This window comes from Mauremys reevesii, linkage group 6 (assembly GCF_016161935.1).
Source record: "Mauremys reevesii isolate NIE-2019 linkage group 6, ASM1616193v1, whole genome shotgun sequence".
Taxonomy (NCBI): domain Eukaryota; kingdom Metazoa; phylum Chordata; order Testudines; family Geoemydidae; genus Mauremys; species Mauremys reevesii.
Window position 1 is genome coordinate 86,584,368 of NC_052628.1, and position 16,417 is coordinate 86,600,784.

At 38.8% G+C, this 16,417-nt stretch overlaps 1 protein-coding gene across 5 annotated transcripts in view; it reads left to right on the plus strand.

Moving 5' to 3' along the window:
• The window catches only part of KIF27 (kinesin family member 27), a 44,129-nt gene that overhangs the window by 9,811 nt on the left and 17,901 nt on the right, over positions 1-16,417 (plus strand). For all 5 annotated transcript variants that reach the window (XM_039545675.1, XM_039545674.1, XM_039545676.1 and 2 more), the window contains 8 exons: positions 128-1,104; positions 7,351-7,494; positions 11,905-12,111; positions 12,649-12,824; positions 13,255-13,385; positions 14,039-14,194; positions 15,359-15,564; positions 16,010-16,207. In XM_039545675.1, coding sequence (XP_039401609.1) covers positions 128-1,104; positions 7,351-7,494; positions 11,905-12,111; positions 12,649-12,824; positions 13,255-13,385; positions 14,039-14,194; positions 15,359-15,564; positions 16,010-16,207 — 2,195 coding nt within the window. The remainder of the gene's footprint in view (positions 1-127; positions 1,105-7,350; positions 7,495-11,904; positions 12,112-12,648; positions 12,825-13,254; positions 13,386-14,038; positions 14,195-15,358; positions 15,565-16,009; positions 16,208-16,417) is intronic.

The following is a 16,417-nucleotide window of genomic DNA, read 5'->3' on the forward strand; positions in this document are numbered from 1 at the left end:
TTAGTATTTTTTGTGTGGATTAGTTTGACTATTCATGACTTTATCTAAAAACAGTTTTGCTGTAAACTTTTGCTGAGAATCTAGTGTTAACCCATTATTCATGCTTTCTTGGGGTTGATGTTTGTAGTGATTGTTGGTGCCAAGGATTGCCAAGTGGAAAGTGTGGATGAAGTGATGAGCCTTTTAGAAAGTGGGAATGCAGCTCGCCACACAGGTACGACACAAATGAATGAGCACTCCAGTCGATCTCATGCTATTTTTACCATCAGTATTTGTCAGCAACGACCTGCACAGTCTCCGAAAAATGTAGATGCTGCACAAGATTCATCTCTGAGATCAGGCCAGATCATTGCTTCTAAATTTCACTTTGTCGACTTGGCAGGATCAGAAAGGGTGACAAAAACAGGGAACACTGGTGAACGGTTCAAGGAATCAATTCAGATCAACAGTGGCTTATTGGCTTTGGGAAATGTGATAAGTGCTCTTGGCGACCCAAAGAGAAAAAGTGTACATATCCCATATAGGGATGCTAAAATTACTCGTATTCTGAAAGACTCCTTAGGAGGAAATGCCAAGACTGTCATGATAACATGTATAAATCCATCCTCATCTGACTTTGACGAGTCTTTAAATTCCCTCAAATATGCCAACAGAGCCAAGAATATTAGAAATAAACCAGTTGTAAACTATAACCCTGAGTGGGACCGGATTGATGAAATGGAACTTGAGATCAAGTTGCTCCGGGAAGCTTTGCAGAATCAGCAAGTTAGTGTAATGAGCCATGCTAGCCAGGGATCACAGGATATGAGTGAAGATAGGACTCGAATTCGTTCTCTTGAAGAGCAGCTTTCCCAGCTTCAGGTGGAGTGTTTCAACTACAGAAATTGCATAGAGGAAGCGTTTCCCTTCCTAGTTGAACTAAATGACATTGCCAGCTTAACAAGGAGTCAACAAGAGAAGCTGCAGGATTGTATCAACATGGCAGAGAAGCTAAGGAAGGCAGCTCTTGTCATGCCACGAACTGATAGTGGAATTGGAAGTGACCAAGAGGAGCCACATCATATCACAATTCTTCAACTGAAGAGGGAACTAAAAAAATGCCAGGTATTAAACTATAACTTGTTAATTTAAGTATTGTTACATGAAAGGGTAGCCCACTAGTAGAATTCACATTAGACTTCAAAAGTTTTAAAATGCTTAACCATATCCTCTGCCTTTTATCTAGGGTTTTATATAGTTAAATAATAGCAGCATTGCAAAATTCTGTTTGCCTGCTCACCTGGGTGAATTATTCATTTTGATAGGTGATTAAAACATTAATCATCATTGTGTTAGAGGTGGGTAAATAGGTTTTATGCTCGGGCTAATTAATTTTCATTATACCTTTAAAGAGATTGAATAGCAGTATGATGACCTCTCATCTGTTAGTTCTTTCCTTTATAGTGATAATTGAAGCTGTCAAGTTAACCGAGAAATCTCATTTTATATCCCACCAGTATAATTTAATGTATCAGAGCCACAGACAAGTTGACAACATAGGTCATCTGATGCCAAGTTGTGTCCAATCTACCTACTTACTTGGCCTCAACACTGTAGTATCAAGTATCAATGTCGAACCTAGTACTTATTATTAAGCCAGTCCTTCACACGAATGATAAAAGCTATCCTTCAAAATAGGGCTGTCAATTAATTGCAGTTAACTCACATGATTAACTCAAAAAAATTAATCATGATTAAAAAAATTAATTGCAATTAATCGCATTTATAACAATAGAATAACAACTGAAATTATTAAATATTTTTTGATGTTTTTCTACATTTTCAATATTGATTTCAGTTACAACACAGAATACTAAGTGCACAGCGCCCACTTTATATTATTATTTTTTATTACAAATGTATGCACTGTAAAGATGGTAAACAAAAGAAACGGTATTTTTCAGTTCACCTCATACAATTACCGAAGTGCAATCTCTTTATCGTTAAAGTGTAACTTACAAATGTAGATTTTTTGGGGGAGGGTACATAATTGCACTCAAAAACAAACAGTGTAAAACTTTAGAGCCTACAAGGCCACTCTGTCCTACTTCTTATTCTGCCAATTGCTAAGACAAACAAGTTTGTTTACATTGACGGGAGATACTGCTGCTTGCTTCTTATTTACAATGTCACCTGAAAGTGAGAACAGGCGTTCACATGGCACTTTTGTAGCCGATGTTGCAAGGTATTTACATGCCAGATATGCTAAACATTCGTATGCCCCTTCATGCTTCAGCCACCATTCCAGAGGACATGCTTCCATGCTGATGATTCTCATTTAAAAACTAATGCATCAATTAAATTTGTGACTGTAGTCCTTGGGGGGAGAATTGTATGGTTTCCTGCTCTGTTTTACCCGTATTCTGCATATATTTCATGTTATAGCAGTCTCAGATGATGACCTAGCACATGTTCGTTTTAAGAACACTTTCACAGCAGATTTGACAAAACTCAAAGAAGGTACCTATGTAAAATTTCTAAAAATAGCTACAGCACTCGACCCAAGGTTTAAGAATCTGAAGTGCCGTCCAAAATCTGAGAGGGACGAGATGTGGAGCATGCTTTTAGAAGTCTTAAAAGAGCAACACTCCAATGCGGAAACTACAGAATCACCAAAAAAGAAAATCAACCTTCTGCTGGTGGCATCTGACTCAGATGATGAAAATGAGCATGCATCAATCTGCACTGCTTTGGATCGTTATCAAGCAAAATTCATCATCAGCATGGAAGCATGTCCTCTGGAATGGTGGTTGAAGCATGAAGGGACATATGAATCTTTAATGCATTTGGCACATAAATATCTTACAATGCCAGCTACAACAGTGCCATGCGAAGGTCTGTTCTCACTTTCAGGTGACATTGTAAACAAGAAGCAGGCAGCATTATCTCCTGCAAATTGTAACCAACCTTGTTTGTCTGAGTGATTGGCTGACCAAGAAGTAGGACTGAGTGGACTTGTAGGCTCTAAAGTTTTACATTGTTTCATTTTTGAATGCAGTTTTTTTGTATATAATTCTACATCTGTAAATTCAATCTCTCTATCATGAAAGTTACACTACAGTACTTATATGAGGTGAATTGAAAAATATAATATTTTTGTTTTTAAAGTGCAAATATTTGTAGTAAAAAATAAATATAAAGTGAACACTTTACACTTTGTACTCTGTGTTGTAATTGAAATTAATATATTTGAAAATGTAGTAAACATCCACAAATATTTAAAATAAATAGGATTCTATTGTTTAATGGTGTGATTAATCATGATTAATATTTTAATTGCTTGACAGCCCTACTTCAAAAATAAAAATACCTGACAAAAAGCTGTTCCTTTCTTTTAATTGTCAGATCCTTAGTTGACTAAGCTGTAACAGTCAAGAAAAAACAAGATTAAATAAGTTTCTCAAAACTGCAGTTTTTTTTCTTGTTATCCATTATTCACAGGTTTTCTTATCATAGCACTTCTTGGACATGTACTTCTATGTTACATATCAGCCTTCTGCTTTTTGGTGCCATAACATTTCTTTTCAGTTCTCCTGCTGAGGTGAGAATTTTGAAGAAGGCATGATTCTCAGCAGGACTGCTATCTAGGAGGAGGTGAGAGAGGAACTCTGGTGCTGGCAACTTTGAACAGTTCATTCTCAGAGGCAGACATAAGGTTGCAGCCTTTCAGCTCATAATAGTGCTAGACAATGACCTGCTGAGAGAGAAGAGCTCTCTGCCATCTCAATCATGACTTCCCCTCCTCCCCCCAAAAATATTACATGATAAACATACATAACTTTTTTGGGGACAGCCTCTTAGCAGGTGGAACTTTTGGAAACAATGTTAACATGCTGTGTATGGATAACAAAAAGTTCACTAAACCATGCAGCTTTAACCAAATCAAAAGTTAATGGTGTAACTTAAGACATTTGAATCAAGAGTTGAAAACTGACTGAAAGTGGCATTAAAAGAATAAGAACATTAATAATAGGTCAACAATAACAACTTAATCTGAGTCTACATCTTGTGATAGAAGGAATCTATGCTCCTATGTGTTATAAATAGTGCTCCTATGTGTTATAAATAGTGCAACAAAATGCATGTTTTGTTGGGGAAAACTACTTCGAGGTTTGCACATGAATTCTGATGCAGTTTATAGAATCTATCTTGGGAAATGCCTATATAAATTATGTCTTCCAATTACTTTCTCATAATTTGTTAAAAAAGAAACATGTGCCTCTACTCTTGGTTCCTTTAGCTCTGAATTATCTTTCTCTCTGCTTGTGATTTCCCCCTCTGGATTATTTTAAACCTCCTACTTCTCTAGAGAGACTAGGCTGCATGTTTAATTGCTTATAGGTAAGGTTGCTAAGCAAACCACTGCTCCTTCTTGTTGCTGTGTCTCAAGCAGAGAGAATTATCCTGTTTTGCCTCGTTAGCAATGGCTAAACTAGATTTATACAACATAAACAAGAATATAATAGAGCAGGGAAAATATTCTAAGATTTCTAGCTCAATTTGTCAAAATATGTTTCCTCAGTGAATGGTTCCAAGTATATATTCATATTACTCTTTACTGTCTGCATAAATACTGCAAGTCATAGTAACATTCTAATTTTGATCTTAAATTTTTTAAAAAATATAATCCTATAATGGGAAAAATTAAGTAAGATTTATCAGGCTGGTTTTTTCCTCCCTATGAATGTTAAGTAAAATTATTTGGATATGATAAATGCTTTAGCTTAATTCATTATCCTCTTCTGTTTTAATAATTAGCATTATTTATTGTAATGTTTTCGTGATGTAGCTGTATTTTCTTTCATGTACATAAGAGTGCAGCTTTCTGGCATTTGAATGTAAAATCAAAAAGAAAGTAAATGGACAACATACTGCGTATTCTCACATCTCGCCCACAACGTGCACATTTATCTTTATTATTAGCTGTTATTTTGTCTACTGAGGGATAGCTCAGTGGTTTGAGCATTGGCCTGCTAAACCCAGGGTTGTGAGTTCAATCCTTGAGGGGGCCACTTAGGGATCTGGGGCAAAAATTGGTCCTGCTAGTGAAGGCAGGGGGCTGGACTCGATGACCTTTCAAGGTCCCTTCCAGCTCTAGGAGATTGGTATAGCTCCAATTATTACCTTTTTATTACCTAAGCCAAGTCAGAATAGGAAGAGGGAATTCTTGTTTTTCAGTGATTGCCTGGAATTTGAATGATGTTACAGGTCCAATGTGGACCAGGAAATTGAAGTGTCAGTTAAGTTTTGAAGTGACTGAGACACTTCAGTGCTTTGGTGCACAGTCAAAATAAAGTTCTACCTTGTAATGCTTCATAAATCGCTTGGATGATCAGTTTAAATAATGTTAAAATTTGGCCCATTTCAGTGTACTTGTCTGCAAGAGGTAGGTAGAACAGCTGTAACCAGGCTAACCAGTCCTGGATCATCGAGATGACTCAGGCCTGTTCTGCATGTGGGTGATTCAGAGTTGCTTTTGGGATGTAGAGCTCATATAAACATCTATTAGCCCCCTAATCAACCTCCTACATGCCCTGTCTAACCCTTCTCTCTGCTGTGGTCCTGGGGAGGGTACAGAATCCCTCATCAGTTCAGTGTCAGGAGAAATGGAAGGGGCATACTTTTGTTTTTTTTATTGGGGGGTTGTGTATGCCTCTGTGCGTGGTTCGATCTGAGCTGTGAATCATCAGTCCCCATAATTACTAGGTGGGACATTCTCAGTCCCCTTTCCACCCACAATCTCTTTTCTTGGATGCTATTTCTGTTTTGAAGCTGTTCCTTTTTAAGGGTCCTTTGGCTAATTGTCATTTAGTTGGAGAGGGACCTGGTCTTTGTTGTAATTGCAGCTGAGATACTGAACACGCTCTGTGCTTTCCTGGAGTCATTCACCAGTGCTCAATTGCAATATGTGATAGTTGGGGTGGAATGACTATGAATCTGCTCTGGGAAAGAATGGTTTTGGGTGTGATAGCCTCATCAGAGAGACTGTTCCCCCCCCTCCCCCGATCTACCAAACATCCATGGCTGCAGAGCTCAAGTATGCTATGCAGCTACTGCAGCCCCTGCACTCTGGAAGTTGCTTAGACCAACATTGGATCATATACCTGTACAGATATCAAAAGAAATTTTCAAACCTATTCTGACTTTATTCATGTGGTTGTAATCAGTTGTAGAACAAGGAAGGCAGTGTTAGTTTCTTCATTATTTTATGAGAGATTTGCACTACTGTTGCAGTTAAAGTGCATGGATCTTGTGACTGAATTTTACTGCATGCTGAAAGCAGCATTGTATTTATATACCATTGCATACAGTAGTTCTGGTTATTGGCATTTTTCTTAGGGAGTGTAATGGCATGCACCTACCTCTTGCAAGCAGCCCCTTCAGGTTGTGTGTGTCTGCAGTCTTTAAACAGTCCTAGCCCTAGGACCAGTCCGTATTCTCAGGGCTTCTTCCCTGGAGGCAATGGTTTTGACCTCTCTGGACCCTTCTGGCCCCAGCTCTCCAGCTGGGCCCCTAAGTACTTCAGATCCCCTTCTTGGGGTTTATCACTGTCTAATTCTAGGCTATTTCCCCAATGGCCTATTGTGGGAGGAGGGAACCTGGCCCACCCACTACTCCGAATCCCAGCCCAGGGACCCTAAGAATAGTAGCCACATGCCACCGTGTCCCTTTAACAAAAGTGTTTTGAGTTCCCTGGGCCACTTCCACATGGCCCCAGCCTTCACCAATCCTTCACCCTTATCTTAGGGCTCTTCTATATTCAGGCCCAGCAGCCAGCCAGGAGCTCCTTTTTGCTCCCCCAGTCCCTGCCAGCACTGAGCTGTCCATGGTGCTGCAGTTCTCTTTGACCAGCCAGGAGCACCAGTTAAACTCCTCTAGCTCCATCAAGGAACTGACTCTGGTCTGCACAGCAGCTCCTTTTATACTGATTGGCTAGCCCCTTGCAGCCTCCCCCAATTGGCCACGTCCCACGCAGTCTGTCTATGCAGCTTAGAGGACCTCTCTACTGCTCTTTTCCTGAGACGGGTGTGGCAGGACCCCGAGACCCCCAGGTAGGGGCCTCTGGGTCTATTCCACCCCGTCACAGGGTGAAAGGAACTTATCAAAAAAGGTCAATAGATGAATAAAATTGAGGGAATAATTAGAGATACTGCATCGTCAAGATCTACTAGAATCAGCACATCATTGGTATACCCTGGGTAATTTTGCAGTTCAGATCTGCTTTTCTTAACACCATATGAAGAATCTCTTCATTCAGTTGTCAGAATAACACCTTTCCTATCCCCACCCCATCTCCTTTTTGTTATGTAGCAGGCTTTAGCTACAGACGAAGAAGTATTCGGTCAAAAGGAGCTTGAGCTGAAGGTATTACAGGATCAAATACTAACACTGATACAGGAAAACCAAGAACATCTAGAATCTTTTAAAGAGACACAAGAAACAAATAAATTACAGGTAAGTTTTCCTCTTGCACATTTTACTGTGTAAGTTTGGTTCAAATAAGATGCATATTAGAATGCAGTAATTACAATTTAATAGTTTGGGCCAAATTTTGTAGCCCTCAGGCAAAAGTTATTTTCTTATCAATGGTAATTTTGTTTCAGACAGTACAATTTATACCTTAGATTCCATAACTGTGACCAATTATGAAAAAATTCTTTGTCTAGTTTTGTCTAGTGCCTAAAACATAGGACTGAGATTCAGGAGATCTGTAATCTAGCCTAGCTCTACCACAGACTTACTGCATAACCTTAGGTGAATCACTTAATGTCACTTGTTCCCTGTCCCATCCGTAAAACAAGAACAGTGATATTTACCAACATTACTGGAGAGTAGTGTCTCTTAATTCTTCAATATTTGTAAAGCTTTTTGAGATCTTTGGATGGAAGGGGTTATAGAAACAGGGCCTGCTCTACTGTTTTTGCCACCCCAAGCAGCGCGCCGTGGATGGCGGAGGCAGTCCGTGTGCTGTTAGGGCAGCACGCGCGTTTCCGCGGTGGCGGCAGTTTGGCAGCAGCTTCTGTCTTCAGCCATGTCATAAACAGATAGTTAAGGGTTAATGTCTCTTTTACCTGTAAAGGGTTAAGAAGCTCAGTAAACCTGGCTGACACCTGATGAGAGGACCAATAAGGGGACAAGATACTTTCAAATCTTGGTGGAGGGAAGTCTTTTGTTTGTGCTCTTTGTTTGGGGGTTGTTCGCTCTTGGGACTAAGAGGGACCAGACATCAATCCAGGCTCTCCAAATCTTTCTGAATCAGTCTCTCATGTTTCAAACTTGTAAGTAATAGCCAGGCAAGGCGTGTTAGTCTTATTTTTGTTTTCTCAACTTGTAAATGTTCCTTTTTGCTGAGAGGATTTTACCTCTCTTTGCTATAACTTTGAACCTAAGGCTAGAGGGGGTTCCTCTGGGCTATATGAATCTGATTACCCTGTAAAGTATTTTCCATCCTGATTTTACAGAGATAATTTTTACCTTTCTTTCTTTAATTAAAAGCTTTCTTTTTAAGAACCTGATTGATTTTTTCCTTGTGTTAAGAGCCAATGGGATTGGATCTGGACTCACCAGGAATTTGGTGGGGGAAGGGAGGGGGGATGGTTAAATTCTCCTTGTGTTAAGAACCAAGGGGTTGGATCGGTGTTCACCAGGAACTTGGTGAAAAAGCCTCTCAAGGCTGCCCAGGGAGCGGAAGGTTTTGGGGGGACAGAAAGTGATCCAGACACTGAAATTTCTGGATGGTGGCAGTGTTACCAGATCTAAGCTAGTAATTAAGCTTAGAAGTGTACATGCAGGTCCCCACATCTGTACCCTAAAGTTCAGAGCCGGAAGACAGAAGCCACCGAATTGCCGCTGCGGGCAGCTGAACATAGAAGCTGCCGCCGAATTTCTGCCGCCGCGGAAATGCGCATGCCGCCCTAACAGCACATGGACTGCCTCTGCCGTCCACAGCGGCAATTCGGCATGCTGCTTAGGGCAGCAGAAACACACAGACTGCTGCCCATTGCAGATTGCCGCCCCAAGCACCTGCTTGGAATGCTGGTGCCTGGAGCCGGCCCTGTATAGAAATGTCTGTTGTATTATAATACTAAAAAGTTTAGGAGTGAAATCTTGGCGCTACTAAATTCATTGAAGTTAATGGGAGCTTTGTCAATAGGACAGGATTTCAGCCTAAATATATAGGAAGATTGCTACCCTGATTCCTGTGTTAGCAATAGTGGAGACACTACTTGCCTCTCCATTTCGAGCATTTCTCAATAAAATAATTACGATGGTTTAGGCAATTCCCTGGTAGCCAGAGGTCCGTCAGATCACAAATGGAATATTCAGTATATTTCTCCTAAAATGACTGTCTCATAAGATCCACGAATATTACCATTCCCTAAAACTTATGAAGAAGTTGTAAATATTCCAAGTATGGGAGAATCAGTGCTGTTCTCCTCACTCTCCCTTTTCTGTCTTTATCCCATCTTCTCTTCCCTTCTCTTCCCTCTGTTGATGCCTTGTGAGCAGGTCACTGAGTAATGTGCCATAAAAGGTGAGTAAGCCAATTATCACCTTCTTCCTCTCTTGCTCCTTCTCTTCCTTTTCTGCAATTTCTGGTGAGGCTCAGGTAGTTTTTACCTTGACTAGCTACAGTGAGGTAAAAATTACCTGTGCCTTGTCTCCACTGGGATTTTATACTGAGATAGCTATGAAAATGAGAGAGCTGAAAACAGGTGTGTGTTTTACATCAAAATGGATTTCAGTGTAAAATCCATTTTGATGTAAAAACACACCTGTTTTCAGCTATGAATCAAATAGTTTTTAATGGAATTCACAGGAATATGTGATTTGATTGGCACTTCAAATTGGATCAGAACTGTAAAAGTAAATTGTGCAATACATATACTGTATATGGTATTATGTGCAAATATCATATCTTATACAACTGAATGTTGCCTGACACTTTCTATTATAAGACCTTATTTTCAATAGCTTATAAACTTTCCAAACTTAAACTATTTGGACTAAAATTTTCCATGTTGGGTGTGTCTGATTTATTTATTTGTTTATTTTAATTTCATCTGAAACATTTCAGTCATTTTGAGAATGAAGTTAGGGGAAAACACATTCTTTTTCTGTGTTGAAAAGAAATTATTTCAAATGTTTAGCTGAGAAATTCTACTGCTACTGTGTTTTGGAGCAGGGACTTGAAATTTGGCAGGGGATTGCCCTGTTGTTCCCATGGAAAAAACATTCAGATCTGGCCAATTTTTAATCCTTTGAAAATTGTCAGTTTGCACATGATCAGTGGAGACTTGTTAAGCATTTTGCAGCTAAATTTCTCGAAGATTCCATGTATACTGAGACGGTTCCTTCCTCGGGAATCAGGGTCTGAGCAAGACTTCCCCTGCAGCTGCTTCTCCCAGCTTCTATGAGCCACTGTGGTGCTAAGCATCAGAAGTAAGAGCAGGGAGACTGTCTCCATTGTGATCACCCTGTTCATATGCAGGCAGCATGAGGAGGACACCACTTGTCTATGGCTACGTCTACACTGCATGCTTTTTTGGTGGCATGTAGAGTGTGTACTTGGGTATTCTCCCTCCCCCTGTCCCCCCAGCATGGGTTTAAGTAGCAGTATAGACAGTGAGTCATGACTTAGGCAAGGAGAGTACAGACCTGCATGAAGAGTGTGGATATGTACCCAGCTACATAGCTTACATGGTTCTCTGCTCGCCCAAGCCAGGCCTTTCTGTCTAAATTCCTATTTTTAGCTGTGTAGTGTCCTGCTGCCTCCCCACTGCTGGAGCATTTTCCCACGACAGGAAAAGACTCTGGCAGTAGGGAAAGGCTCTGGCGGGTGCGGGGGAAGCAGCTCCCCACTGCTAGAGCTGTTCCTCACTGCAGGGAAAGACTCCGACAGCAGGGAAAGTCTCTGGCAAAGGACAGGCAGCAGGGAAAGGCTCAGACTCAGATGAGTAAGAAAGATGCACTTAAAATAGGACAATATTATATATGTTTTATAATTAAATATCTTCATATTGACTGTCTTTTATTGACTGTCATATTAACTTCTCCACTGTTAGTTATGCAGTTTTTGTAGGTGTTATGAAAGATGTGGATCTTGGTGAGGGATTTGAAAAAAGATCAGATAATTACTTTATGGATCAGTTCAGAGATGACGGTTCTCAAATAAGGGTCAGTTTTGAACAATGCACAAAGACTCTTGTGGGAAAGACAGATGAGTAGGTTCTCCAGACTAGCGTCACTGGCAGAGTTGTGTGGGGCAGGCAAGATCAAATCAAAGTCCTGATCCTGCAAACATTTATGTGCATAGTTTTATTTATATGAGTTCACTTACTTGAATGGAATTACTTGCTGAGCAAACATATACACCATGCTTTAGGATTGTAACTTCCATTTTGAATATCAATTTTGGCTGACTCATATTTTGTTCTTTTCCAGTTATGCATTAATAAAGCAAATATGGACTCATAAGTATCCGCTCCAGCTCTTGTTAATCTTCTTAAATAACATATCTGAGATGGGCCTTTCTGAAAGGGTTAATGACATGTCTTTAACAAACCTTTTTGAAGCTTGTTCATTATGTGGTGCATATTTTTAGATTAATTTAATTACAATTATATGTTTTAGAATTGAAAGATTTTTGCAATCAACTAACACCACCATCAATTTTCTGTTTGAAGTTAGCACTGGTGCATTGCATAAACTTATGCCTTGCAAGAGAATTTAGGATCAGTGTGCTACACCAAACACAGCACCCTGCTAATAGCTTTACCATTCAAACCAATGTGTTTTTGGTTAGAGTAATGTAAATATAAGATAGAGTTGGCACCTACCAGGTTTTTTTTGTTTGTTTTTTAGAATGAGAAAATGGTGGAGCAGCAACTCCTTATTGATCAGCTGAAAGATAAGTTAGAGAAGCTTACTGTGACTACAGCCTCAGTATCCAGAGGTGCTTGTGGAGATGGGCCAGCTGCTGTGACATTTGCAAGAAGACCATATAGTGTGCCGCTCACTAATAGTTTAGTACATTCCATTCATATGGCTCCAGGACTGGAGTCCCGAAAGGTAATGACTAAACACATTTTCTGTTTTTCTCCTTCATTTTGTAATTATTCTGATTTTGGTACAAGAGTTGAAAGGCAATACTAACAGTTGTATTGACATTTTCTGCTTATAGCCCATTAAAGAGTGTGAAACATTAATTTCTGATCTGTGGCAATGTACACATCACCAGTTTATCCAATGCAAATGTATTTGTACAACCTCCAGTACAAAGGAGCTGTACTCCTGAGTGGGCCTTTAGGTGCTACTAAAATACAAATAATTACTAATAATGATATATTTATTCTGTATTAATTCCAAGAAAAGAGGGCTATGTACTGACTTGCCAGTATCCCATTCTGTAACAGTTGGAACCAAATTCTTAAAGGTTTCTCCAAAAAGAAATCCACAAAACTTGACAACCCTCCTCATTTTTTTTGTTTGCAAGTTCAGGTGTTAGCAGATTTATGTATGAAGTCCATTAGAAAAATCCGCTCTAAATATTCCTAGCTTTCTGCAAGTGACTTTGCACCTGGTTTTATTTTTGGGATCTCTTGGAAGGTACACACTAGCCCTCCTACTTACTCATTGGCCCGAGTAATGGCTGGATTTCAAACTCGCAGGCAAATGATATTGGGTCATATAGAAGACCAAGATGAAGTCCTTCACTGCCATTTCTCTGATCATAGTGATGAAGAAGAAAGGAACACAGACAGCAAAAAGAAATCAGCATTTAGGTAATCTTTTTGTTGTTTTATTCAGTCTTTAAAGCTTTCATTCAAAAATAGATATTTAATGGGTATATTCCTACCAAATACTGTCATATCGTGAAGCCAGTTTACAGTGTTGTTTTATGTAAATTTGTAGAACCTTGTGACATCACAAAATAAGTTAACACGATAGGTATTACTAATGACCTACTCTATTCCATTTAACATAGCTTTAGCTTGAATGCGTCTTCACTTGAATAAATATGTGTTGCATAATGTGTCTTGAATAAATATGTCTACTTGCAGGACCTGAGGGAAGCAGGTGGTGGTAAAAGTAGATTTTAGCATGCAAGTCTTTTTAGATTCGGGACCTAGTGCATTAGGATTACATAATCTAGCATGAAATTAAAAAAACCACAAATTTGTAATATGGCTTGGCTTTTCATTTTTTTCTTAGGCGCTCCATAAACCGCACATGGACACGAAAACAGGCTCTTTGTTCTCCCCTTCAACTGGATGATCTACAGTTCCAAATGCACAAATCCAATTTACCAAATGAAACCATACTGCAAACTGACACTGTCACAGGTAACAATTACAAATGGAAATTATGAGATACTAACATATGCTTATGTCACACCATGAAAATTTACATTTTTAGTGTTGTTATAGTAAATTAATCTTTTCCATTCAAACATGGACTTTAAATAAAAATACTTTTGATGTCCTAATTTGGAATTGTTTTTAAATACTTTTTTTTTCTGAAGTACATGTGAAATACATTCATGTTCTTACTGGTTGATGCTTTAAAAATAATATATAGAATTATATAGTGTGCCACATATCCAGAGCATTGTATAGATATATAATTAATCCTCACAACACCTTTGTAATTGATGGAGGTAAGTTGTATTATCCCTGTTTCACAGATAAACTGAAACAGAAAAGTGAAGCAACTTGTACTTACAGCCACATGTGGCCTTCTACATTATTCGCTCCCCTTTGGGTCATGGAGTATCAGGGGTATGTTAGCCAAGGATCTTTCTTTCCCAACCTAGTGCTCCTACTCTGTATCCTGTCCTGATTTTGTGCAGATGGCAAGTGGTGAGGAAGAGACTCCCTGTATCCTGTCTTTCTGATTCCCTCCCCAGTGTATATGCAGTGAATAGGCCAGAATTTCATCCTCTGGATAGATAGCGTGTTCCAGATCTTTGTTCTCAGCATTGCCCCTTTCTTTCAAGGTGAAGAGATTGAATGCCTCCATAAGAGTCGTGTAATAAACATGCAGAAATTAAAGAATTCAGAGCTGAGACTCTCCGAGGCCAAGCAAAAGATGAGAGAACTTGCACTTAATATCAAAATAAAGGAGGAACTCATTAAAGAAATAGTAAAAACAGGTAACTGACTTGTGTAAAGCACATTTGAATTTAAAAACATATACAGTAGAACCTCAGAGTTATGAACACCTCGGGAATGGAGGTAGTTCGTAACTGTGAAATGTTCATAACTCTGAACTAAATGTTATGATCTTTCGAAAGTATACATTTGAACATTGACTTAATACAGCTTTGAAACTTTACTATGCAGAAGAAAAATGCTGCTTTTAACCATCTTAATTTAAATGAAACAAGCACAGAAAGTTTCCTTACCTTGTCAATTTTTTTTAAACTTTCCCTTTATTTTTTAGTAGTTTACATTTAACACAGTACTGTACTGTACAGTATTTGCCTTTTTTCTTTTGTCTCTGCCTGATTGTGTACTTCCAGTTACAAGTGAGGTGAGTGGTTGACCGGTCAGTTCGTAACTCTGGTGTTCGTAACTCTGAGGTTCTACTGTACGAATGAAAGTAAGGATTAGCTATTTAATTGTCCTAGTTGTCCGTAATTAATCTTGTTCAGTGGGGACTATTATAAAATAATTACGTTTTTGTCACTTATGAATAATGGTTTATTAATTGTATTATGGTGGCACCTGGGGCCCCAGATGTGGGTTGGGGCCCCTCCATACATTCATTAAATACCTTCATTAAATATTTGGTGTGCTTTCCTAATTATTATTTGTTCTGTAATTATCTCTGTACTTTTCCCATGCCATGTCCTATGGAGGGAATGTCCTTCTTGAACTTGGCTGTATTCAAATTCCTCTTGAAGATCTACTTCTACTTCAACACTTGCCAGAAACTAGCTGCCAATAATGACAAGAGTGTTACTGAGAATAGTCTGTCTATATTTTTGGTAACTGGGTTATACATACTTTGTACTATCAAGGTGAGGCCTATCAACATCTGGCATCTTATGTGTATGTTGTACTTCTTCCCCCACCTTATGCCTGGTTGTTAGGGTATTCAATTGTGAATTCTTAAGGAAAGGCACTATGTCTTTTTTTCTGGTTGGAACATGTCTGGTACGCTGTGGGTATTACCAGAAATAAATGCTAAGTAGTAGTAAATTCTTTAGATGTATAATTAAGGATTAGATTTTCATATGGAATTTGGAAGTAGCGGCTTGTTTTTTTTTCAATAACACAATTTTCAAACAATTTTGTAATATTTTGTTTTTAAGGCAATGATTCTCAGTCTGTAAGCAGGCAGTATTCTTTGAAAATAACAAAACTGGAACATGAGGGTGAGCAAGCCAAGATGGAATTAGCTGAAACACAAAAGCAGCTTCAGGAGCTGGAGAACAAGGAGCTGAGAGACGTTGCTGAGAAAGCCAAGTTACAAAAAGAGTTTCGGAAGAAGATGGATGCAGCTAAATTAAAAGTGCAGGTAGTTTTGATTTTTGTCGTTAGGAGTTATAAATTACTGCTGTATCCCATAGAACAATCATCTGCTCTGTTACACAAGTTTTATGCCAGTGTGACTCCATTGAAGTCAGTGGAATTGCAGTAGATAATCAGGCCCTTAATGTACCAATAGATGGTACTTAAATGTATCTAACAATATCCTTATGTGAGAAGTGTATTTTCTTACTAGAAAGGTGGACAAAAAAGAGATTATTGGTGTTTGGCAGTAGGTAAGAATGTAGGGAGAATGCTTTAAATTGATTTGCAAACCATCTGCTTTGTAGCACAAGTCTTCTATCAAAATACCATACAAAATCCTAAATCTGTGCAAGTATCAGTGGACTTGTTTACTGGTATCTGTCCTAAGATGTGTTTTTGTTTCTTTAAGTGTTCATGTTGTTAGACTGAAATATGCCATGTGAATTCAGGTCTTACAGAAGAAGCAGCAAGACACTAAGAAGTTGGCATCATTATCCACCCAAAATGAGAAACGGGCTACAGAACTTGAGCAGACTGTGAATCATATGAGGCATCAGCAGGCCCAGCTACAGAAAAGACTGCGAGAGGAGAGTGAAAAAAAGAAAATTCTTGAGGCAGAGATTGCACGGGATCAACAGCAAATCAAAGTAAGAGGCTTTCTTTTCTGTAGAATGGATAAGCATATAGTACAATTACACCCCGTTACTTGCTCATAGATCATGATGCACAACTGTACGGCTTCTGATAAATACAAGGAATGCCTTTCAAGATAGGAAAAATGAAGAATATGCATAAAAAATCTTTTCACCTACAATTTTTACAATTACTTTCTTCTTCTTTATGCTTTTTTATTTTAC